This window comes from Tiliqua scincoides, chromosome 4, assembly GCF_035046505.1.
Source record: "Tiliqua scincoides isolate rTilSci1 chromosome 4, rTilSci1.hap2, whole genome shotgun sequence".
Classification (NCBI taxonomy): domain Eukaryota; kingdom Metazoa; phylum Chordata; class Lepidosauria; order Squamata; family Scincidae; genus Tiliqua; species Tiliqua scincoides.
This window is the reverse complement of record NC_089824.1, coordinates 33469857-33495184: the sequence shown is the minus strand read 5'-3', so window position 1 is coordinate 33495184 and position 25328 is coordinate 33469857. Positions and strand designations below refer to the sequence as shown.

At 43.6% G+C, this 25328-nt stretch overlaps 1 protein-coding gene across 1 annotated transcript; it reads left to right on the top strand.

The window, feature by feature from the left end:
* Positions 1-1783: 1783 nt before the first annotated feature.
* Positions 1784-9793, top strand: LOC136648953 (fatty acid-binding protein 5-like). Its single transcript, XM_066625292.1, has 4 exons — positions 1784-1909; positions 6343-6515; positions 9041-9145; positions 9631-9793. The coding sequence occupies exons 1-4, from the start codon at positions 1831-1833 to the stop codon at positions 9679-9681; spliced, it is 408 nt and encodes a 135-aa protein (XP_066481389.1). The 5' UTR covers positions 1784-1830; the 3' UTR covers positions 9682-9793.
* Positions 9794-25328: the final 15535 nt, after the last annotated feature.

Below are 25328 nucleotides of genomic sequence, written 5' to 3'. Positions count from 1 at the left end.
GAAGCAAAACATTTTGAAATCCATTTCCTATTACTAGTCATGGCTAGTATGCTTACTAGCCAATGTAAATTTTAAGGCATGTTTATGCTTCAGAACATATGAGAGATGGAATGAGGGGGAAAATGTCTCAGAAGGGCACACTCTGGAGAGAGCTTTGGTGTACCAGGCCCTATAACATCTATTAAAAAAAAACAACTGAAAACATTACACAGGTTCAGAATTAGTTCTGACAATTCAACAGTGGCTGACTTGAAGAATGAAACTGGCCACTTAGGGTGGGGAGAGGTCTTATAGCCCAATCCTATCCACACTTACTGGGGAGTAAGCCGCTGTTTAAGGGACTTACTTCTGAGTAGACATGCATAGGATTGGGCTGTTACTTGCATCATCAATCTAACGTTATGAATTTGTGCAAAATCACCACTTATTTTGTAGCAGTGGGAATCACCTAAAAAAATGGACTTGCTCCCTCTTTAGCTGTCTTTTCCAATGCAAAGTGAAGACATTCCTGTTTGGGGATGCCAATGCAGCCATGCCAATGGGGTTGTGCTGCATTCTGCAGTGGGGAGGGGCAATCATGGAGGCCACCTTAATGTAAGGAAATATTTATTCCCTTATTTTGAGCTGCATTGTGGTTGCTTCACAGCCCAATCCTAAGCTTTCCAGCACTACTGGAGCAGGAGTGCAAAAATGGTTACTGCTGCATCCAGTGGGCACCTGGAAGCATCTGGAGGTCTCCTAGGGGGAAGGGGACTTTTGTCCCTGTCCCCTCCCATCCCCCCAGAGTCCCAAGCCCCACAATGGGGCTTCTCAAGTCTGTGCCAGCTATTTTGCTGGCACAGGGTTGAGATGCCCCAGGTCAGGCTGGAATGCCTAACATGGGGTTCTGGATCTGGCAGAGTAAAACGGGGGGGGGGTGTCAGGGGGAAGGAGATGAGGGAGAAAGATCTCCTACAATGGATATATGCTCTAAGAAGCATGACAACAAATGGCCCCTGGAAATGTCGATTCCATTCTTTCAGTTTGGTTTGGTTTTGGTTTCCTTTCCCAATCCAATGCAAGTCTACTCAGAAGTACATCCTGTTATAGTCAATGGGGCTTAATCACAGGAAAGTGCGGATAGGATTGTAACCCTACAGCCCAATCCTATGCATGCCTGCTCAGAAGTAAGTGCCCTTATAGTCAATGGCACTTACTCTCAGGAAAGTGTGGCAAGGACTGTAGCTCTATAGTCCAATCCTATGCATGTCTACTCAGAAGTAAGTCAATGGGCTTTCTCCCAGGTAAGTGTGGATAGGATTGCAGCCCTAATGAGAGCCTATCGGGGTGCTGAACGTCTGTGACGGAAAGGCAAGCTACAATCCCATCCACACTTACCTGGGAGTAAGTGCCATTGACTATAATGGGACTTACTTCTGAGTAGGCATGGGCTCCCAGCCCGCCTCTCGCCACCCGAGGCATCCCTCCCTTTCTGCAGGGAACCCGAAATGTAGGCAGATCCAGGGAGGCTCCAGTCCTGGGCGAAGCCTGGCTCGGGGGCAGCGCACCGGCAGCGATGACATGACTTGTCTGACCGGAGCGGGGGCAAGAAGCACTTAGTGCCCCCAGCCACTCATCCGGCGGCCGCCCGGCGCGCAGCCTCGACGCCCACAGGCAGGCTCCGTGCGCCGGAGAGCAGCGGGCATCCCTGACGTCGCGCATCGCCATTGGCCCCTGGCGGCAGCACATGGCTGGGACATCAGGATAAAGACGCGCCCGGCCTGCCTCCCTCCGCCGCTCCAAGAGCTTTGGCTGCCTGTCGCTCCTGGGCATCCCTCTGCAAGCAGCGCAATGGCCAGCATCGACTGCTTCCTGGGCAAATGGAGCCTGGTCTCCAGCGAGGGCTTCGAGGACTATATGAAGGCGATCGGTAAGGCCAGGCTGCGTGGAGGGAGCTGGCAAGCAGAAGAGCGATCCACATATGTATATGGGATGGAAAAACTCTAAGGGGAGCTGGAGATTTCACACTGGATTGAATAATATGAGGGGGTTAAAAAGGGGGTAGCATGCAGAGAGAGAAACAGAAGGGGGGGCTAGGCAGCTTTGCAGGTCTACTCAGAAGTAAGTCCCATTGTTTTCTGTGTGTGGCTAGGGAAGTGTGTCTAGGATTGTAGCCTGAGCTGAGCTAATTATGCCACAAGAAGGTAAAGAAGAAGGTGGTTTTTTTCCCCCCTTTTGAGTATACAGCGCGTACATGACTACTTGTGCGTAGTGTTAGCACCCAGAGATACAAGCTGCGTCCCTGTGGCCACTGATGTGGGTGTATCCCACTGGATACTGTGAGCTCTGGCCTGTTTAAATGTGGGATTTCAGTCAAACGCTGTGCTGTAAAACCCACTTCAGTGGTGATGTTAGTCTTTAAAATGATGATTCTGGATGAAATTATTTCAGAGATTTGTTTTAAATGATAACTGTGTGTGTACACAATGGTGTCTACATTGTAATTCTCTTGGATCAGTTTAAAATTGCCACAGTATCTGAAATGCCATTGTTGCTGAGCTGTCAGAATGCAGTTTATCTTGTGCAAGTGCACCCAGTTTACCTGACTTTCTTTATGGGTGGAGGAGTATGAAGAGGCATGGGAACAGATTCCTTTTTCCCCTCCTGGAAGCACGTCTGTTGCTCCTGGCTCTTTCGGGAATCAAGATTATGAGAGCTTTGTGTCTCATTTCACTCTGTTTCTGGGAGACTGAATGCTCTGTCCAAGGTCTGTGAAGGTGTTCTCTTTTAAACACACACACACACAAACACACACCACATCTCATGCAGCTAGTGTTACATTTGAAACAATATCCAAATGTGTGTGTATGTGTGAGAGGGAGGAGGACGACAGAGTGAGGAACTGGTGAGAGACATTTTTCATATGAACACAGTTTTGTTTTTTTGCTGAGACTTCGCTTGAATCAGAAAATAAAAGGAGCAGTCAGCAAAGCCTCTGATTGCTGGCTAATACTTCCTGCAGTTCTTATTATACTGAGTAATATATGCACATTAAATTGGCAGTGAACCTGGGGAGTAGCTGCAGAAGATAATGTGCAATGGCTTGTCCAACTGTATGTGGGTCATTTACAGTGTAATCTTATGCATGTCTACTATGAAGTAAGTCCTATTGTGTTAAATAGAGATTTCTCCCAGAAAAATGTGTATAAAGGATTGCAGCCTTAGAATTATTGTTGTATCTAAATATTTGGCTTTGATTGCTTCACTGCAGCATTGGAAATATGCCTATATATCTATGCACATGAGGATGCAGGTTAGCTGAATGATGTGATATGGTCCTCTTTCCAATTAATAAAGTGAATAGTACACTCATCGGATTAGGGATGAATAATTTTGTACTGCATTGCTAGACCTGCCAAGTTATGGTTTGTTTAGACAGCAATAGGTCCTGCTGAGGCTAAAACTGGAAAGAATAAGCATTTCTTGAATGAACATCTGGCTGTTTTGTTAATTTTTTTTCCCTAATTCTTTCCTGGTGGCTTAGTAAAATTAATGTGAAATGATCGAGTTCAACACTGGCTTTTTCAGTAGGGCTGCATATCCTCACTCCAGGCTAAATTCTCTGCTAGTAATGTAAATTTTGCAGAACCAGCTGAATTTTGTGGTGAGCATAAATTATGCACATAAGGTTTGCAGCACAATCTTATGCATATCTACTCAAAAGGAAATCTCATAGTGGTCAATAGAGTTTAGTCCCAGGAAAATGTATAACAGCATTGCAGCCTAAGTCACACAAAGATGCCTGCTTTACACAATTATTTCTGTTCATGCTCTTCTTGGGGGACAGCCCAAGGGCTACATTTATGACTGAACTTCTACTTTTGACCTGTGTGGCATTTCAAGCCTATCTCTGCAACTTTAAGGAGTAGAAACCTCTGTTTGCTAATGGAAAGTGCTTTCCCAAGTCATAGTCTTGGAACAGATGACCCAGCCACCTTTATGAATCAAAACAGATCTAGGTCTGTTCTGTGCCTGACCAGATGGGAGACCACCTGAGAAAGGCTGTATATACTGCTTTGAATTCCATGGTGGAAGAAAAGTGGACTATAATCCTAGTAAAATAAAAATGCTCTAGAATGACAGAACTGCAGCATATTCTTGCCCCTACCACTGAGTCATGAGAAGTATGGGGGGGGGAAGGGATGTGTAGCTGTGTGGCTCATCAAGCCAAATGCAACTGACTTGCCTGATGGGAACTTGATACATTTATCTTTGCCTATTTCCTGGAACTGCCAAAAGATAGGGATTGTCAAGCGCCAGGGTAGTGGTGCAAGTTGTGGAGGCCTGGATTACTACCACATGGTCTCATGGTGCACATACTCATTCTTTCATTCATGAGGATCTTGCACCCAGCAAATGGGTACTATAGCAGGACCAGTCTGCAATGCAGGGTGTACATGACAATTCAGTGGCTTGTATTGTATGCGTCTTTCAAAAATTGGGGGAATCTTCAAACCTTTTGTTAGCATTTCTAGGAAGCAGGTTAAACGTATTAGTAGGAGGTTGGAAAACTGTACTTATATAAGTGAACCTCTCCATTTCTTAATGAACTTTCAGTGTTGCACTGGAAAGCATTCTGTATGAGCTGCCATGAAACCTTTATGCGTAATAGATGCTCTGTAATACGAATTGACACATAAGGTTGCAGCTGTGAAATGGTGAACAGGCTTTTATTATGTGAATCAGCCTTTATTTTTCTGATTTTAATGAAGACTGAGACTCCAGCAGTAGGGCAAGAAGTCTAGATGTACTCCAGTCAATCTCACGAACATAGGGACTGGAGTTCTTCAGTTAACATGCTTAAGTTCATTAAGCCTACAGTCCTATACACACTTGCCTGGGAGTAAATCTCATTGAACGCAATGAGATAGACATGCATAGGATTCTGAGTAGACATGGATAGGATTGTGCTGTAAGCAGTGTTTCTCAGATTGTAGGTCAGCACCCACTAGGTGGGTCGCAAGCCAATTTCAGGTGGGTCCTCATTCATTTCGATGTGTATTTTATTTTTAATACATTAGTCTTGATGCAATCATGGTATGTGATTGGATTTGGGGAAATGTTATAGATCTGTACTTTGAACAGGCTAATATGTATAGGCTTTTAACAATGATAGTCAATGGGGCTTACTCCCAGGTAAGGGCCCAATCCTATCCAATTTTCCAGTGCTGGTGCTGATATCAGTGGGGTGTGCGCTGCATCCTGTGGTGGAGGGGCAGTCACTGGGGGCTTCTCAAGGTATGGGAACATGTATTCCCATGCTATAGAGCTGCATTGTAACTACATCAGAGCTGGAAAGTTGGATGGGATTGGGACCTAAGTGTGGATAGGATTTTGCAGCCTTTGGGATGTTTGGGGAGTTTGTTTTTAATTTTTAAACAGATCAGTAGCTACTTGGGAGGGTTAAGTAAATTCTTTATTTTTAATAAATTTTTAAAATTATTGTAAACTTTTACTTAGGGCCCAGTTCTATCCAACTTTCTAGCTCTGATGCAGCTGCAATGCAGCCCCAAGATAAAGGAACAAACATTCCCTTTTCTTGAGGAGGCCTCTGTGACTGCCCTCCTTCCACAGAATACAGTGCATGCCTTGTTGGAATGTCTGCATCAGTGCTGTAAAGTTGGATAGGATTGGGCCCTTACTTAATTGAATTGATTTTGTTTATGGTGGGTATTAAATCTTCCTGATTTATGATGTCACTTCTGGCCATGCCATCATTCCAGTGGGTCCTAACAGATTGTTATCCTAAGAACTGGGTCCTGGTACTAAGAAGTTTGAGAACCATCGGCTGTAAGAGAATATTAACTCTTTGGAAGACTTGAATATCTTACAAACACCTGTGGATATCAGCAGAGTAGGACTACAGGGACAACAGTGTAAAATTTAGGGTTTTTTTCTTATTGGATATTTATTTCTCTCCAGAAAGTGGTCTGACCAGATGGTATTGAAATAATAACAATTAATAATAATTTGTTATGAGAAAATGACCTTCTAACCTTATTGCAGAACAATGGATAGAAATGTTTTTGTCCAAATTGATTAATTTCATTTTCTAAAGTTCAGTTGAGAAAATCTGATATATAATAGCAGCTGGGGTGGAACTTGTTTTGTAATACACTCAAGGCTTTGCAAAAGACCTGTGGGCCTTGCAAAAGCAGAATGAAATTAAAGTGGCTTTGATGAACATCATGTTACCTGTCTCCTGATTCACTTGATTTCTTCTTCCTGCACACGTTGGTAATTAAAATTAGCTAATCATAATGACTGTGCTTGGTTGATAGGCTCTTGCTTTCCCTTTTATAGGTGTGGGCATGGCCATGAGGAAGTTGGGAAGTATGGCCAAGCCAGATGTTACTTTTATCAAGAATGGAGATGAGATCACAGTGAAAACAGAAAGCACATTCAAAACCTCAGAACTCACCTTCACACTGAACAAACCATTTGATGAAGATACGATAGATGGCCGAAAAACTAAGGTAAATGGAATCATGTTCTACCAAGCAGACGTGAAATGGTCTGTCTGTGCCAGCATTTGTCCCTGAACCTACAGTGAAATGCTGGTGCAATTGCTGGTTAGGTCTTCACTTCTGAGGTTTATCTCAAGGAGCAAGTCAGTACCTCATTAAAGACATAAAGTCCGGTCTGGTTATCCATGGGGAACAGAATTGCTATCTATCTTTTGCAGGCTGTTCTTGGCTGTGGCCCCTTGCTTCTCCACTAGTATTCTGAAGCTTCCCGCAGCCATTTTAAAGGGCTGGGTGACCTTGGACTAGTCACCATCTCCCAGGCTCAGCTACTTTACAGGATTGTTGTGAAGAGAAAAGGAGGAAAGCAACCATGTACACTGCCCTGTGCTCCCTGGAGGAAGAGTGGGATACAAATGTGAAAAATGTGCGGCCTCAAAATATTTAGATATCCTAGACTTATGAGCAAAGTTCTAAGTGACAGTCATATAGTGGGACCAAGTAACACATCAAACTAGTGGGAAAGTTTTTATGTGATGTGTGAGGTGGTTCTAAAAAAGCTATTAAAACAACAATTGGTTTTGGATATATTTGTTAATGGACCATGCGGTTCTTGACCATTCTGAGTGCAACTGCTTAAAAAAAACACCTTCTGGTTTAATAAGAGAGTATGAGTCTCTGGTTTCATGCCCCAGTTCCTCGTACTCATTCAACAAAAGAGGAATTATACATATGATAACTGATTCAGAGCTATAATTCTCAGGTCATTGACCCTGTTTGATTCAGTTGCATTTTCTCTGGGTGAGCTCTGTGGCTCTGGCTAGTATTCAGGAGCCTGACTTTCCTGGCATAGGCCGTGGCCCAAGGTGATGATGCCTTTGAAAGTCTTCTTCTCCAAACTGGCACAACCTGATCTTGGTACATAACTATAAAGATATGTGACTTTTTTCCACTGATGCAGCTTCTGCTTTACAATTATCTGATGAATAAGGATGCCCCAGATCAGAGTGATAGGAGCAAAAGCCCCATGCAAAACATGTATAAGAATAATGGTTGCCAAGTGTTTCCCCTTGCTTCCCAATGATGGAAGTTCTCAAACTGGTTCTACAGCTTGTACTACACTACATCGGGGAGATCTGAAATAACTTCAGTCTTCACAAGCACTTCATTTCAATGAGATGTGGGCATCTATTTCCTACAATTTGAATTTTCCAGTTTTGAAAAAAATAATGTATGGGGTCAGCCCTGATCATAGTCAACCAATATTGGGTTTTTGACAAAGGCCATTACAGGCATCCCTAGGTATTTGTGGAGATAGGTTCCTGCTTTACCATGAATACCTGAAACTGCAGATAGCAGTGAACCATACTCAAGTCCCCCCATCATGATTATGACTCGCCTTTCTTTGCAAATGCTTTGTAAAAGGCATTTTGCATTGGAACAGGAAGCAAATGGTGAGAACCTAGTCATACCACTAGAGAATGCTACAGGAGGCAATTGTGAGTACGCCAACGAGAAGTGGATACCAGAGGACTTCCTATGAACATTGTCACAATTGCCTCCACTAGTAGTATGCATCTATGTTCTCATGAAATGAAAAATCTACCTTTTGCAAAGTAGGTGAGTCATAATCGCAACAGGGGGATTAGGGAAACCACACATATGGTGGCACCTGCATAGGATTTTTCAAAGGAAATTACTACAGTATGGGGGACACTAATGGAATATTTTATGTTCTACTTTTCACTGATCTTTTGATCATCCAAGGTACTTCTGTTCTCAATTGTTGGTGCTAATAGCCATACATGTTTCTTTTTTCAGGAGAATTTGTACAGAGTGCTGTATTTCTGATGGATTTATTTTCTTATTTCTGCTTTCATGGGAGAAAGAATAGGTTGGGCATTGGAGATGTGGATTCCTTTGACTAAGGAAGAGCTCCAACTCTTTGAAGGATGAGACTAGGGGATTTGGGTGGAGTGAAGAGCTGGATGTAGGCCATCATAGAAAATAGGCAAGTAAAGTGGGAGGGAACTGGGATTCTCAGACATGTTTAATTTGGCATGGATCTGTATATGCACTCCTTTGTTTAGGTAAGGAGAACACTGCCACATCCAATTAGAAATTGGTGAAAGCGGGATTCTGCTAAAACCTCTTCTGCACCAAGGTGGATAATACTCTTGATTCATGCTGTTGTATATTTTTTTGTTGGCAACCTTCAGTCTTGAAAGACTATGGTATCGTGCTCTGAAAGGTGGTTCAGTAAGTCCCTATTAGATGATCCTTTCTTGTATTTACCTTCCCACCCTGGAACCGTTTAGAGAAGGACCTTTTCTACAAACTATGAATGAACGATTCACAAATATCCTGGTTGTGTACTTCACTTCAGAATGAGGAATATAGGAAGTATCATGTAGATGAGCCCTTGCTTTCTTTTGTGGATAACTGTTGTCATTTTTCCCAAGGCCCCAGACAAGGAAAACTTGAATTCAATCTATTAAGAAGTTACCTAAGTGCCAAAATTCTGTATTTCCTTACAGACCCTTATCACTTTGGATGATAATAATGTATTGATCCAGCACCAGCAGTGGGATGGCAAAGAGACGACGATAACAAGAAAGATTGTAGATGGGAAATTGGTTGTAGTAAGTGGAATTTACTCCTGTTATCCATGCAGAACTTGTAAAGAAAAGTGAAATGTAATACCGGTAACCCTCCGTATCCATGGATCCGGTTCCCTGCGCCTTCCGCACCCATTACCATTGTTGAGGTTTATAGTCATGTAAAGGAATTGTGTACTTGCTTTAACCAGACGCTGTAAGCAGGAAGTTTATAGCAAGACAAGCAGACAGGCAGCCTGAAGCTAGAGGGGACAACGCAGCAAACCTGCTTCCTGTTCTGTTGCACAACTATAAACAACATAAGTAATCAGTGTTCGGGACTACAGTGTGAGGGGCATGGTGATAGGGTTCTGCCATATCTGTGGTTCCTGTATCTGTGGTGGTGCTAGGAATGCATCCCCCGCAGATATGGGACACACACACCTATATTCTGGTCTAGAAAGAATCTATATCTGTTCTTCAGCAATTTGGAGTGATAATTTTATGAATGAACTTCCTTTGTCTTCCAGGAATGTGACATGAATGGTGTCAAATGTACTCGAGTTTATCAGAAGGCATGAAGACATTGGCTTTCAATTTGGATTTTGGGAGCTTCCTGACAAACAAAGCTAGTCTGCACTCCACATATTTCATCCCTTCTCCTTTTTCTTAAGTATCTTGGAAATATCAGTATTGTATACAAATAAATTTCAAATTCTTGATGTAACTATTGAACTATTAAACTTGAAATATTCAAGTAGAACTATTGTAACTGTGCTGTAATTTTTTCCTTGAACCTCAAAGGACATTCTAGGATGTTTGTCTAGCTCAGGGGTGTCCAAAGTTTTTGGCAGGAGGGCCACATCAGCTCTCCAACACTGTGTCAGGGGCCGGGGGGGGGGAAGAATTAATTTACATTTAAAATTTGAATAAATTTACATAAGTTTACATAAATGAATATATTAAAGACAAACTTATATGAATGAAGGTCTTGCAATAGTTCAAGGCCTATAAAAGGCCTTGCACAAAGCAAGGCTGGCCTTTCCTTTGCTGCCGCTACTGCATCACAGACATGAAACAGCAAGAAGTGGAGGGAGCCCTCATCCCACAGCTCATGTGAGAGGTCAAACAGTCACCCTCACGCTGCCAGCAGTTGCGTCAGGCCAGTGTGGACTCCAACAAATCACTGGAGGGCCAGAGGCTCATTGGAGACTGGGAGCTCCCTGAGGGCCGCGTTGAGAGGCCTCGAGGGCCGCATGTGGCCCCAGGGCCGGGGTTTGGGCACCCCTGGTCTAGCTGAATAAGGTAGTAGATAGCTTCTAGTTAAGGCATGTTCTCAAGAGAATTTTAACGCATATGTTATATGAAGCATACTTCCTTAAAAGTAAGTTCCACTTACTCAATATTGCATATGTCCTAGGAAGTGTGTATAAAAGTGCCATCTTAGTTTAAACAACTTCTTGGTTAAGTTGTCAATACAACATTTAAAAGTGGTCACATGGAAAAAAAAATCTATGCTGTAGACCAGTGATTTTCAACCAGTATGCCATGGTCTGCAGGTGTGTCATGGGAGTTTGGGGGAGGGACATTTATAAATCGGGCCATTAGGAGATTGTGAGCCCCCCATCAGCAGTGTGGTGTGACTTGTCAATTGTAAAAAAAACAAAAAACTAATGGTGTGCCTTCACAATTTTAGTGCCTTGTTAGTGTGACCTGAGATTAAAAAATGTTAAAAGTTGTTGCTGCAGATGACTTGCCACATTTCTATATCCTAGGAATAATGTACTAAGCACAATTATTCCTCTCCCTTTCTGTTTTTTGGCCTTTGTGACAAAAAAAGCTTTTTAGATGCAAGGACTAGGAAAACTGGATGATTTATTTAAAAGATTTGTATCCTGCTTTTTCAAAACTCAAAAGTAGTGCACAGTGCACTAATAAAAAAACTAATAAATAATAATAAAAAACTAAATATAATAATAAAATAGGAAAGTTAGCAATGATACAATGATGAGAAAAAAGTTGGCCTCTTACTACATTAATGGCCCAATCCTATGAGGGCTGTGCACTGCTGGAACTAGTGTTCTACTAGTGCAAGGTCCTTTTGCAGCTGTTGAAAATAGCCACATGGCATTCAGCTGTGTGCCTGTAGTCTGGCAAGGAGCGCCAGTGTCAGTAAGTTTGCATGGGGGGTGGAGAGAAATGGGAATGGGTGGAATGGGGCAAGGAGGGGGAGGAATGGGATGGAGAATGGGACAGGGGAAAAGATGGATTGAGACTGAGAAGGGGGGATATCGGTGGCAGTACTCTGTTCTCACACTGAATGGATCATGGATTTTTTGGGCATCCCAAGTTCTTTGTCATCACTCTGTAATTTACTGTATCTCAGAGAGGCTTCCTTCATTAACACAAACCCACAGCCATTCTGTCTCCTACTGAGAGCTTTGACTTGTTATGCTTTTTGGTAGATCCATCACAGTTTCAATGGACTGATATTCATTGGTTGCTGGGTTCAAAAAGGAAACCTCAACATGAAGAGTTGGACTTCTTGCCTGCCTTCTTGCCCTTCCTTGACTTTCTATAGCATCATCAGACCCACCATCTCATTCTTCATAAAGAAGCAATATATACATACCTGAAGGTGTTCCATGTGCTTCTTTGAGTTACAGAATTACTATCCTAAATGGCTACCTAGGGCTGCCTCATGGCCAGCCTTAAAGGAGCCTGTGACTTTGTTGCTGCATAAAGCCTACCTATAGGCTGTATTCAGCTTGCCTAGATGTTACCCAGCCAAGCTTTGGTGTCACACTAAAAGTTCAGTCATGAGTTGGTTATTCTTGTGGGTAGGGAAGGGAGACTCGACTCATAAATGGCTGTAATCCTAGACCTTGGGAGTAAGCAAAACAGCTGAATCTATATCTGCAGCATACTTCCTATGCTTTGAGTGCTTCAATTTTGGCTTCTGGGATTTTGCAAAGTCTCCCCTCCAAGACAGTTAGAATTCTACCTCTCCTTGCGGGCATCAGAGACTTTAATATGAATATGGGAAGCTTGTGCATGAATATGGGACTATTAGGAAACTTGTGCATGAGAATATAGGCCCAAATCCTATGTACACTGGCCAAGGAGCAAGTCTTCATTGAACAAACTACAACTTACTTTCAAGTAAATATGCACGAGATTGCACTTTGAAGATTTGCTGCTGAGGAAACTCTGTGACTAGTTTTAGCCTATCCAAGATGTAGATCAACATATGATTGATAGGTACGTTTCTTTCTGAACTGAATTGAAAAGGAGCTGATTTTTATTTCCTTCCTGTGCAGCTTAAGTAATTGTTTTACTGAAACTAGAATAAGTTCTGGCATGTTCTTTGCCTGTGGTACACTACGGGTGATTAACTTTGCACAGTTCATATGTGAGCCACATTCTTGCAGCATAGGACATGGAATTCATTAAGACAACAGCAGGGATCAAGCAGCTGTATCTAAGAAATGGACAAACAAGAAGACAGGTGGTGGGAACATGACTTGCATCCTTCATTTCGAGGGACTGGAGGGTCACGTTTTCTGGAGGGATAAAATGTTATAAATACACAAAGACATGACAATCTTCTGATATAGTGCCCCCTCAAATGTGATAATTGAAAACACTTTATTTCTCAAGACCCCTTCACACACAGCCCCAGCAGCTGTTGTGGGACCTGTGCCAGTGATATCACTGGTGCAAGTTTGTGTTGACCAGTGTAAGTGGATCAGCCCTGGGAAGGGAATTTGGAGTCAGTGGGTTGCACTGCCACCAATCCTGCCCCCTCCCAGGTCTGGTCTGTCTATTCTGCTTACCTCCTGCCCCATTCCACCCCCTGCCCTGAGCTTACCTGTTCCAGCCAGCATCCCAATGTCCACTCATATGCTGGTAGCTTGTGTTGCTTTGCGGCAGCCCGAGCTAGTGGAATATGCATTCCATTGGTGCGCAGTTTAGCTAGGATTGAGCCATCAGTCACATGGATGGAAGCACTTCTCCATGCTAATACCCCATTCTTCTGTAGTATATGTGCAACTGCTGCATCACCTGGGTCTTGCTCTTTATTACCCAGCAGGTGGCATGCTGGTCAACTGTAAAAGACTGTGTGGTCAGCTCTATGCATTATTTACACACACACACACACACACACACACACACACACACACACACACACACACACAGAGTGCAAATGCAACTGTATGGTTAGCACCATAGGGAATTGTGGTTGGTTGGAGGAATGTGAGTGGAGGGGGGTGTTCTGAGCAGCTAGAGTGCTTAATTTATACGTGTGTTTTAACTATGGCAGTTGGAATCTGCTCACCACTAATGTCCATTCAGGAAGGACTGAAAAATAGATCAATGCATTCCTTCCAACTGCCTTGATTTATTTGTAAATCTTCTCTTGAGAAAGAGTTGCTTTAAAACTCACTAGGAATAAAAGAACGGTAGCTTTTTGTTGCCTATATAACTGCTGCCTTGTTTATGAGATGAAATTGGTCTAGGTTACTGTGGAGTTCCTTTCTAGGCCTGTGAACACTTTTAAATCTCTGACTAGAACTGTACATAAGTGCTCACATTACTAATTTCTAATTAAAATTATAAGACTTCTTCCATTTCAAAGACTCCATTCAATGCTGTTTGACTTCCATTTCAAAGCTGTTGGACATCTAGCTGATGTTAGGTATGTTCTGTGTTCCACTGGTTTCAGAGGATGGAACTTAAACATGTGCCTAACTATCCAACTCAGATCAATGGAACATGCAACACAGGCCACAATGCTATCCAACTTTTCAGCATCGATGCAGCCTTGAGATAAGGGAACAAACATTTCCTTATATTCAGGAGGCTTCCATGAAGCCCTCTTGCCAGCAGGATGCAGTGTGCACCCCACTGGCATGGTTACATCAGCGCTGGAAAGTTGGGTAGGACTGGGTCTACAATCTTATACTTTTTACTTGGTATTCAATAGTGCTTACTCTCAGGTAACTATACTTTCCACCCTAGCTGAATGCTCTAAAAGGGTGGTTCCCAAACTGATGGGTTGATCCCCACCAGGAGAACTGGAAGAGCACCTTTCCCCCTTAAGGGCAGTGGCCCAGAAATGAGTGCACTGATGGTGCTGCAGTGTTTGTGGCAGCACCAAGATCAAGGGGCTTTTACACCTATGGGGGGTGGCGGCATGCTGGCCTCTGGCAGGGTGTGGGAGGCTTGCAGCCCCTTCTGCAGGTCTCCCAGCTGCTGAAAACAGCTCTTTGTGGTGATCATGACCGTTTTTTGATTTCGCAATAGCAACCTGGAAGTGGGTTGTGATAGCCGAGAATAGCTATTTTCTGCAGTGCGGAGGCCTGCAGAGGGGGACTGTGAGACTCCTGCACCCTGCTGGATGCCAGCACAACCCCCAGGTAGGTGTCAAAGCCCCTTGTGATCATGGCACTGCAGTTGCCGCCCCACCCCCTTCAAATAAAGTGGTCCCAACATCCGAATAAGACCTTGCTAACTGCTGCTCTAAAAGGTGCTTGTTTGTGTTTGTGCCATGTACAGGATACATAAACATGTCATACTACTTTAAAAACTGAGCAGGCTAGGATATCACAATGATCATGAAATAAGTATGGCCACGGCTGTATTTTCAACACTAGCCACTGCCTTGTTGCTCTGATGGTGCAGGTATTCAGCTTGTGCGTAGTTTGTCATCACTTTTTCTGTGCCATTAGCTGAGATTTACAAACCAGTTAAGACCAAGCAATTGGTCTTAAGATTGATCACATGTAACACCCTGGCAGACATTCTCAACTGTATATATCTGCAATATTGTTGTTTCACGTGTCAGTGTTTAGCATAACTTCATGCCACTGTCATGTGTCTACACAATTATCCTAACAATTTCTCTTTCAGCATAAACATCTCTCTATCAAGCTGGCAACTGAGCAAAATCGAACAGTGGGAAATAAGTAGAAGAGAGGAACCATATTGTCAAAAATGATGAGAAATATTTTGAAATTATTTTAAAAACAGAAAAAAATCTAATCTAATCCCTGGTGCAGGCTATGGGGCATCCAGTGTGGGAATTGTGGCTGCTGGAGGTCTATGCCCTGGGGTAAACCCCAGCAGCCAAAATGGAGCTCAATTGCTTGTGCTAATCTGCATTACCCCATGTCAGCAGATCAGGCCCAGGAAAGGGTGCAGGTATCTGCCAGCATCTCTGATCTCACTCCCTTCCAGGCCTGATCCATCCATCCTACCCTGTTCCATTATTTGGGAGCTCCACATACAAAACTTTAAAGTGCAAATATAAAGCTTTAATTTCTATTTTCTGTGTCATTTTTGTTAGCACAATAAACTATTTGGTAATGTTATGGGATTGGGCTTCTTAACATAACTTAGGGCCCCAGCACGGTGTAATGCAACCCTTATCATCCTTTTCTAAATATTTAAGAGGCATACCGTTTATGCTTATTTGATGCAATTGATCCCCACTTCACTGCTTCCTTGGGTGACTCAAGGAATGTTTCAGTGTTCAGTGAACTGAACTGAGAAAAGATGTCCATGCCTTTCGAAGGGTCAGTAATGACTCAAAAGTTGGCATACTACATTGGGAGTAGTTGTTGGTCCCAACAAAAGGCATTATGTTACAGTTCCTTTGCATTTTGCTTTAATGGACCACAACAGTTCTCTGATTTAATCAAGTCTTTGATGTAATGTGTGTTTGTGATGTGATTAAACCAGGATATAGATGTGTGGTATTTATTTTGCTCCAGCATCTTCAGAAGGAACTCTGAAAATAAAATGTATTATGAATGACAGAATCTTTCCTGACCACACATCAAAGTTGCAGTCCTTGGAACACTAATGATAACAAGCTAGGCAAATGTAGGCTGTGATTCCATGAACTTAAATGAACCTCATGAGGTGCTTTTCTAGGAATTATTTAGGAGGGTGTGCCTTCTCTATTGTTCACACACATTTCAAAGAACAAGTGTACATCATGCTGTTTCCATCAGGAGAACTTCATTCATGTTCTTGGTTCTGCTTTATACAGTGGTGGACAGATGAACCCCAGGGAGAAGAATAGCTGTAACATTCACTTAGAACAGTGGGGTACAGGCATCCATCCTCCTTATTTATGGCCTTGTGATTCACGGCCAAGCCTTGTTGCAATAGTGCAAAAACTATACAGCCGTGCCATGCTTTGGAACCATCGGCACAAATTGCTGGAGGTTCTATGTGCATGACTGTGGCCCCCACCCAGCCTGTGTTGGGGCAAATAAGTTGGCAGAGGAGGCACTTTGAATGGAGCTCAGATGGGGCCAGGTCTGTGTCAAAGGTGGGTCATGGGTGGATCTCAGTGGCGCTAAGATGCTGTGCTCCTAGCAGTGTTTCTGCTTGCTCTGGGCTGGCCCAGGATAGGATGGGCTGTTACCCGTTTTAACTCCACATCAGATACAAAAAATTGCTACCGGTATATTGTTTTCAAGGATCACTTCAGGAGCAGGTGGAAAATGAACATTTCCCCCAAGTAAAAAAGAAAACATCCCTACAGGTAGAAAGCTAATATGTCAGTGAAAACGTATCTCCTAGTTGTTTCTCTGATATGCTAGCTTTTTGTGTGCAGTGATTTTTTTTTCAAATTTCAAATAGAGGTGCTCACAAAAGGGCAAATGCTTCAGTGCAAATGTTTGTGAGCAGGCATGAGATGGCTACAATTTGCCTCCTGCTTTGAACATAAGGGCAGGCCTTATCCTGTCTCAGTTCTGCAACTACTGCCACCACCTCTTTCCCCTTTCTCCAAGGCCAGGTACTTTCTGCAGGCTGCTGAAGGGGGAAGCAGCAAAGGTAGATGCTTCCAACATCTTGATGCAATATCCTTTGCTCCCAGGGGACTGGGAGTGGGATAACTGTCCTGGCAAGAAAGGATATGCATTGGTACTTTGGGAATAACCTTCATCATCTCCTCTTCCATCCCTAGATCCAAAGGTGAGTTCATGCAGTGGCATTGCTAGGAATGTCACCACCCACTGTGGAGCTTGGCAGCCTGGAGATTTGGCTCTGATGTGATGATGTCATCATGTCAGTTCCGGGTTACTGAGTCTCTGTGTTGCTGGAAGGAGTTGGAGAGAGGAGAACACACATGTGGAGGGAGGGAGGTTGCACATGCAGTTGTGTGGCAGCGCCAGCTGTGGTGAGCGCCGCTGGCTCTTCTACCAGGCTGGTGTGGCAGAGGGAGGAGCTGGCACCCCCTTTGCGCCCTCTTTTGCCTGGTACCTGGGGTGGACCATACCTCCCACCCACCCCGTGGCTATGCCACGGAGTTCATGCTGTTTCTTGATCCATCCAAAATGGGTCACAAAAATTACCATAGAGGGACCAGTTTTTGTGAGAGGATAGTATAATGCAGTTTGCCTTCCTGCAATCTAAAATATACAGTCCAAGGCTGAGCATACCACATCCACTTCACATCTTTTATCTCCAATTTTTGTGTGAGCAATACAGGAGTTACAGAATGTCAAGGATTTAAAGGGGCACTTAGGTCCAAATCCTAACCAACTTTCCCGCACTGACATAGCTGTGCCTGTGGGGCATAAGAACAGCCCTGCTGGATCAGGCCATAGGCCCACCTAGTCCAGCTTCCTGTATCTCACAGTGGCCCACCAAATGCCCCAGGGAGCACACAAGACAACAAGAGACCTGCATCCTGGTGCCCTTCCTTGCATGTGCTGCATCCTATAGTTGGGTGGCACTCAAGATAAGGGAATGTTTGTTCTCTTACCTCAGAGCTGCATTGCCCTTACCTCGGTTCTGGAAAGTTGGTTAGGATTGCGCCGTTAGTAACATAAGAGGTCTGCTGGATCAGGCTGAAGGCCCATCTAGTCCAGCTCTCTGTATCCCACTGTGGCCCACCAGATGCCTGAGGGAACCCCCAGGATACTTGCTTCCTGGTGCCACTCCCTTACATCCGGCACTTGTTGGACAGTTAGCACATACCAATGAGAAGCATGAGCACATGACTCTGGGAAAAGCAGAAGCACTGCAAATAGATTGTACAATAATAAACAAATGGGAGTAATAAGCTGGAGAAGCACGTACAAATGTAGAAGAATCCAAACATACGCAAGGTGGTCTTGTGGTTTTCAATGTGCAGGACTGAAATGCTTTCAAAATACTAAAGTTGCCTATTGCACAAGCACTTCTAATCCTCCTCAGTCAGAGTGAATCTCATTTTTTCCACTAGTAGCAATGGCTAATGCCTAAGAAACAACTATGAGCAGATACTGTCTACTTCTGCAGCTGCAGAGGTGTAAAATCTTTTGAGGAACAGATGCTTAATCTACCCCTAGACAGGAGAGAACAAGGAGCCCTTCTGATCTTTTTGTACAGCAGACAAAATAAATAATAGGGAAGATTATTTATTATTATGAATAGCATCCTTCCTACACACCCACACAAAGCTGGAATTCAAGGCTCAGTTGGAGGAAGAACCTTCAGGAAAAAAAACCTCTTCAGGACATTTTCTGAAACTCAAGGGCCACAATCCAGCATAGATTACTACAATTAACCAATCCCAGATGTCAGTGGGTTGGAGATCACCTCTTGGGCTGAGGTCAGATGATTTAAACACTTCCCTAAGAAGAAAGAAAAGGTAAAGTAATTGGATAATCTCATGAAGACGTCTTTTACGGAGCCAGGCCATTGGTTTACTTAGCTCAGTAGTGTCTATATGACTGGCAGCAGTTTTTCTGGGGCATTTGGTGGGTCGCTGTGAGATACAGGAAGCTGGACTAGATGGGCCTATGGCCTGATCCAGTGGGGCTGTTCTTATGTTCTTATATTTTCAGGGTTTCATACAGGCATATCTCCCAACCCTACCTGAAAATACCAGGAACTGGAATGCAGGATCTTCTGGCCGCAGAGCTTGTGCCCTGCCAATGAATGATTCTGATCATTGTTCTTGACAGAATGCGCAGGGTCCACGGCGGGGCCTCCAACAGGAATTGTATCAGGGGGTACAAAGTTTCTTTTGGGCCCCTTCCCAAAGAGGGAGGGGTGAAACAGGCTGGGAGGTGGCAGTGGAGGTGGGCAGCACTTCTGCAGCAGCTGTAGTCTTGCAGCTGTGTCCCTGAGCTCCTCTACGCTCCTTCATGCACAAGCAGATGCACAAGCCAAAGAGCTCCTGGAGCAGGCCAGAGACACTGTTAAGAAATGTACACATTCCTGGGTCTGGTGCGTATGGCTTCTGACAGTAGTTACCATCATGCGCCATGTGCATCCCATGTGGGCAGTGAGTCTGGGTGAGATTGGAAAATGTCAGATCCCAGGAAATTTCTGGGCCCCCTCCTTTGGCTCCTGGGCCACCTTTCTGACTTTGGGCCTGGGTACAAATTACCCCCTTTACCCCCCTCTCCTAGGTCTTGGTCCATGGGTTATTATTAACCCATGGACCAAACTGCATGAAATCCTATAGAACTGCTTCCAAGGGGTGAAAGCAGCTTATCTACCAGGAATCCCACCTTCAAACTGCCTCCAACTTTCTGGGGAAGAAAAAAAACCCCGCAGCAACTATAATCTCTCTTCTGATTGATAAAAGCAAAATTTAGAAACACAGTTAGCAGGTGCACTTTTCACTGCGATAGCAAATGTAGCAGCTGCAAATGGAAGAGTTTGTGCCTCTCACACCAGAGGCTTAGGACAGGGTCCTATCCCTTTACAGTGATTCATAAAACAATGCAAGCTCATGGGTTGGTCCACATTGCAATTCATGGGAGATCAAATTGGCCCAGTGGCATCCGGCAGATGTGTATCTTGCCATATTTCCCTTCAAGTGTTATTCAAGTTCAAGGTGAAGTACTTATAAAGCACAGGCTTGTTCTGTGCCAGAAAGCCTGTCTCCAAGTCTCTCTCTCTAACAGAAACCTGGTGGAATGCAGAAAATCAGTGGGATACCGCAATTCTGGGCTATAAACTCTACAGGAGGGACTGGGAGGGGCGTGGTGGAGGTGGGGTGGCCGTTTACGTTAAGGAAGGGATAGAATCCAGCAAAGTAGAGACTGAAGGCGGGTCCAACTCCACCATAGAATCTCTGTGGGTTAAATTACCAGGCCTCAGGAGCGATGTAATACTGGGAGCGTACTATTGTCTTCCAGACGAGAAACCAGAAGGGGACCTTGAAATGAGGAAACAGATCAGGGAGGTTTGCAAGGACAGGCAGGGTTGTAATCATGGGGGACTTCAATTATCCTCATATAGACTGGGTCAATTTGTGTTCTGGTCAAGAAAAGGAGACCGGATTCCTTGTCATGTTAAATGACTGTGCCTTAGAGCAGCTAATCATGGAGCCCACCAGAGGACAGGTGACTCTGGGTTTAATATTGTGCAGTATTCAGGACCTGGTTAGAGATGTCAATGTTACAGAGCCATTGGGGAACAGTGATCATGCTGCAATCTGTTTCGATGTGCACATCGGGGGAAGAATACCGGGCAAATATCTCACAAATATCTTGACTTCTGATGAGCGGGCTTCCCTCAAATGAGGAGGCTGGTTAGAAGGAGGTTGAAAGGGAGGGTAAAAAGAGTCCAGTCTCTCCAGAGTGCATGGAGGCTGCTTAAAACAACAGTAATAGAGGCCCAGCAGAGGTGTATACCGCAAAGAAAGAAGGGTTCCACTAAATCCAGGAGAGTGCCCGCATGGCTAACCAGCCAAGTTAGAGAGGCTGTGAAGGGCAAGGAAGCTTCCTTCCGTAAATGGAAGTCTTGCCCTAATGAGGAGAATAAAAAGGAACATAAACTGTGGCAAAAGAAATGTAAGAAGGTAATACAGGAGGCCAAGCGAGACTATGAGGAACGCATGGACAGCAACATTAAGGGGAATAATAAAAGCTTCTTCAAATATGTTAGAAGCAGGAAACCCGCCAGAGAAGCGGTTGGCCCTCTGGATGGTGAGGGAGGGAAAGGGAAGATAAAAGGAGACTTAGAGATGGCAGAGAAATTAAATGAGTTCTTTGCATCTGTCTTCATGGCAGAAGATCTCGGGCAAACACCCCTGCCTGAACGGCCCCTCCTGACTGAGGAATTAAGTCAGATAGAGGTTGAAAGAGAAGATGTTTCAGACAGACTACTGCCACCGATATCCCCCCTTCTCAGCCTAGAAAAGAGGTGCCTGAGGGGGGACATGATTGAGACATACAAAATTATGCAAGGGAAGGATAAAGTGGATAGAGAGATGCTCTTTACACTCTCACATCACACCAGATCCAGGGGACATCCACCAAAATTGAGTGTTGACCTGGATGCCTTTGAAAGGGGATTGGACAAGTTTCTGGAGGAAAAATCCATTATGGGTTACAAGCCATGATGTGTATCTGCAACCTCCTGATTTTAGAAATGGGCTATGTCAGATGTAAGGGAGGGCACCAGGATGAAGGTCTCTTGTTATTAGGTGTGCTCCCTGGGGCATTTGGTGGGCCGCTGTGAGATACAGGAAGCTGGACTAGATGGGCCTATGGCCTGATCCAGTCGGGCTGTTCTTATGTTCTCTGGAAAATGCTCAGATGGCTTTCCTTGTTAGTCATGCTTCTAGATCATAATTTAGAACCAAATCACATGGGAAAAGGTGCAAATATTATTTCCCATCATCCTGAGGCAACTGAATAAAGTCCTCATGCAAACCTACCACATGCTTCCTCTCTATTAAAAATGTATGTTAAAATCCCTTAACAACCAGGATTGCCAGATACATGCACAACTATTTTTTTCCAGTCGTTGTTACAAACTCCAAGGAGAGGATTCCCAACATTTGCAACTATTTACAACCACATAATCCCACAAAATATTAAACTAGCAATCCCTATTACAGAAGTGGAAATTCAAACAAAAGAACAAAGGACAGACAAAAGAAAATATTTCTTTACTCAGCGTGTAGTTGGTCTGTGCGACTCCTTGCCACAGGAGGTGGTGATGGCATCTGGCCTAGATGCCTTTAAAAGGGGATTGGACAGATTTCTGGAGGAAAAATCAATCACTAGTTACAAACCATGATGCGTATGTGCAAAGTCCTGATTTTAGAAGTGGGTCACCTCAGAATACCAGATGCAAGGGAGGGCACCAGGATGCAGGTCTCTTGTTTTCTTGTGTGCTCCTTGGGGCATTTGGTGGGCCGCTGTGAGATACAGGAAGCTGGACTAGATGGGCCTATGGCCTGATCCAGTGGGGTTGTTCTTATGTTCAATTTACACATTCAATTCAAACAAGTCAAATTACAATATTGCACAGAATACTGTGCGTTCTCTATCTTCTGTCAAATAATTGGTTAATAGTACTCATAATTCCTTGTAACTATTTATAACATAAACAGACCATTTTTTCTACTTAAAAAAATAGCCTCAAGTGGTACAGAAGTTCAAAACATGCAGATTGCCTCTCCATGCATCTGAGATCCTTCTCTCCTTTTAATAATTTGGAAACTTTAATAAATATACAGACTACTTTGTTTACTGGAACACACTGCTGTTGACGCAGTTCCTCTGCTATGTTATTGTTGTAGTTAGGTCTTCGGTTTGCTACACGAATGGAACCCAGGAGTGGTGGTAGCTGCCATGTTTTAAATGACTGATGATGGATTGTTTGAGGCGCTAGCCAAGGAAAGGCTGCCAAACCTCACGAATCACTTATCCTATCACTTACTTCCTCTCTGGTGAACATCATGACTCAAGTGTTCTTAAATGTGTCTTTCTGGATCTTTGCTTCGGGGAAGAAGGGAACCCAGTGGGGTGATAAAGCATAGGTTTAATCCCTGGAATCACTAAGCAAGATAGAGAAAGATCTCCATCCAAAACCCTGGAGGGTGATTGCCAGCTAGTACCAACTTATTGAGCTAGACCAGGGGAGTCAAACATAAGACCCGGGGGCCGGATGCCGTCCCCGGAAGCTTTTTAGCTGGCCCTCAGGCTCTCAGTTGCTGAGCAGTGCTGAGGTGTTACCACTGAAATGGCAGCCCACTTCCGGTGCCATGTTTTAAATGACTTTGGGCTTTTAAAATTGGGTTTTAAAATTGGGCTTTCCCATATCTTGAAATATGATCAAAATTTGCATATTTTCTCTTCTGTCATTTGCAGTTAATGAACTTCTATATGAGAACAAGGTGCTGATTTCTGGCATCAGCTACTTAATGACATCACTTCCGGCCCTCAGTAGCTGCCTTTGAATGCTAACTTGGGCCCTCTGTGTGAAACAAGTTTGACACCCCTGAGCTAGACGAACCAAAGGAAACCAGTATTGGGAAGCTTCCCATGCCTTTGCCATCATATGGTGTAGAAATATTTTTGGGTGTTCTGAACTTCAAGATGGTCTTTCTGTTAGCTGCATCCAGGAAAATACAATGGAAAAGGATCTTCAGCAAGCTGGCTCATTTTGAGATTTTGAGGTGGTAAAATTTCAGGATATTGTCATGAACTGAGCCACTTCAGGCTGAATGTGAGGGATGCAATTTTTGAATTCTTCCCCAACAAAAATGAGCATGTTAAGGAGAGATGTTCAAACCTAACCCACTTTTTGCTATGCCAGTTTCCTACTTGCAATCTGGTGCTGAAAGTAAAACATGAACATAGGCCAGGAAGCCGAAATCAATACTTGTTCCAAAATCATGCATCCCTAATTGTTTAGGACTGGGGTCTGGCGAAGCAGAATGAGATGGAAGATCCCTGAAGAGATAGAAGGACTGAACCAGACCCTAGCTTGATTGTTGATTACCATTTTAAGTGTTCTCTGCATTAAAAACTCCTAGTGAATAGCAATGTCATCTCCACCTTCTTCCAGGGGAGGAGTTCCATTTCCAGTAGGCTCATGAAACTCATTAACATATCTGTCTGGACTGATATACCCACAAGCCCTTTATTTGTTCCTGCAACAGATGAACAAAAGAGGGAAGCAATTAGCCTTCTTTTCCCAGTTAACTTCACTCCTTCTCTTCTACCTAGTCCTTAGAGCAATTTATTTGTGGCCTAGTGGAGACTCTTCTCCTATGGAAGAGCAGAGAACAGAGCTTTTCAGGGTATTTTATTTTTAATATATTAGACTTGATGCTACCGTGGCATGTGACTGCATTGGAGAAATGTTACAGTGATGTACTTTTAACAGGTTACTATGTATATGCTTTTAACAATGATAGTGAATGGGACTTATTCCTGGGTAAGTGTGGGTAGGATTGCAGCCTAGGATTGTTAAAAATTTTCCTGCTTGATGATGTCACTTCTTGTCATGACATCACTTCTGGTGGGTCCTGACAGATTCTCATTCTAAAAAGTGGGTCCCAGTGCTAAAAGTTTGAGAACCATTGATGAATAGGATTGTGTTTCAACTGTACAGCATAGTACAGAATTCTAGTGCATGTTTTTATTATATAAAAAGAGCAGTCAGAACCCCCTGCTACTATTGATAGCCTTGAATAATGGCAAGATGCAATTACTATAATGTTTAACATCTGCTTTGCACCAATCATGTACTAGGCACTAGGAACAGGACACATCTGTGACTCGGGCTTCCTGCTCTTATGGGTAAAGTAGAAAAGAGGTGAAAGCCAAGGATAGCATTTTATCAAGGAGAAAGAGGAATAGGATAAATAAGCTATATACTGAATTTAGGAGGTAGGGAAAAAGTTGCTGATGGCATTATAGAAGCTAGGGGCTTTAGGATATTCATAAGGAGAAAGCAGGGAATTGTTTTGGCAGAAGGATGTGGTATAGTGTTCCAGGCACAGGAAGCAAGCTGCAACTTGGTCTCCTTTCTGTGTCTGTTCATGTTTTTTCTATTGCTTAAATGTTTTATTTTCTTAATGTGTTGCTGTTTTTGGCTGCTTCCTTTTGTTCTATTTCTTTTTATTTAATTGTTGGATGCTACTTTGAATGTTTGGTGTGTGGAAAAAGCAGGTATACATTTCAAGATGACTAACAGTGCAATCCTGGGCATGTTTACTCAGAAGTAAATACCATTTCATTTAATTGAACTTACTCTCAGGCAGATGTATTGGATTGCAATAACCTGTTGTTACTTGTAAGAGTGTTCTGCCTCCATCCCAAAGCTCAGCCTTTGGAAATCATAGAATTCTAGTGTTGAAAGGGGGCTTCAAGGGCATCTAGTGTAATGCTCTATTTGAAAGGGGAAAATCTACTCAAAAGCTTCTCCAAAAGATGCTTCTCCCTTCAGATAGGGAGCACCCATCACT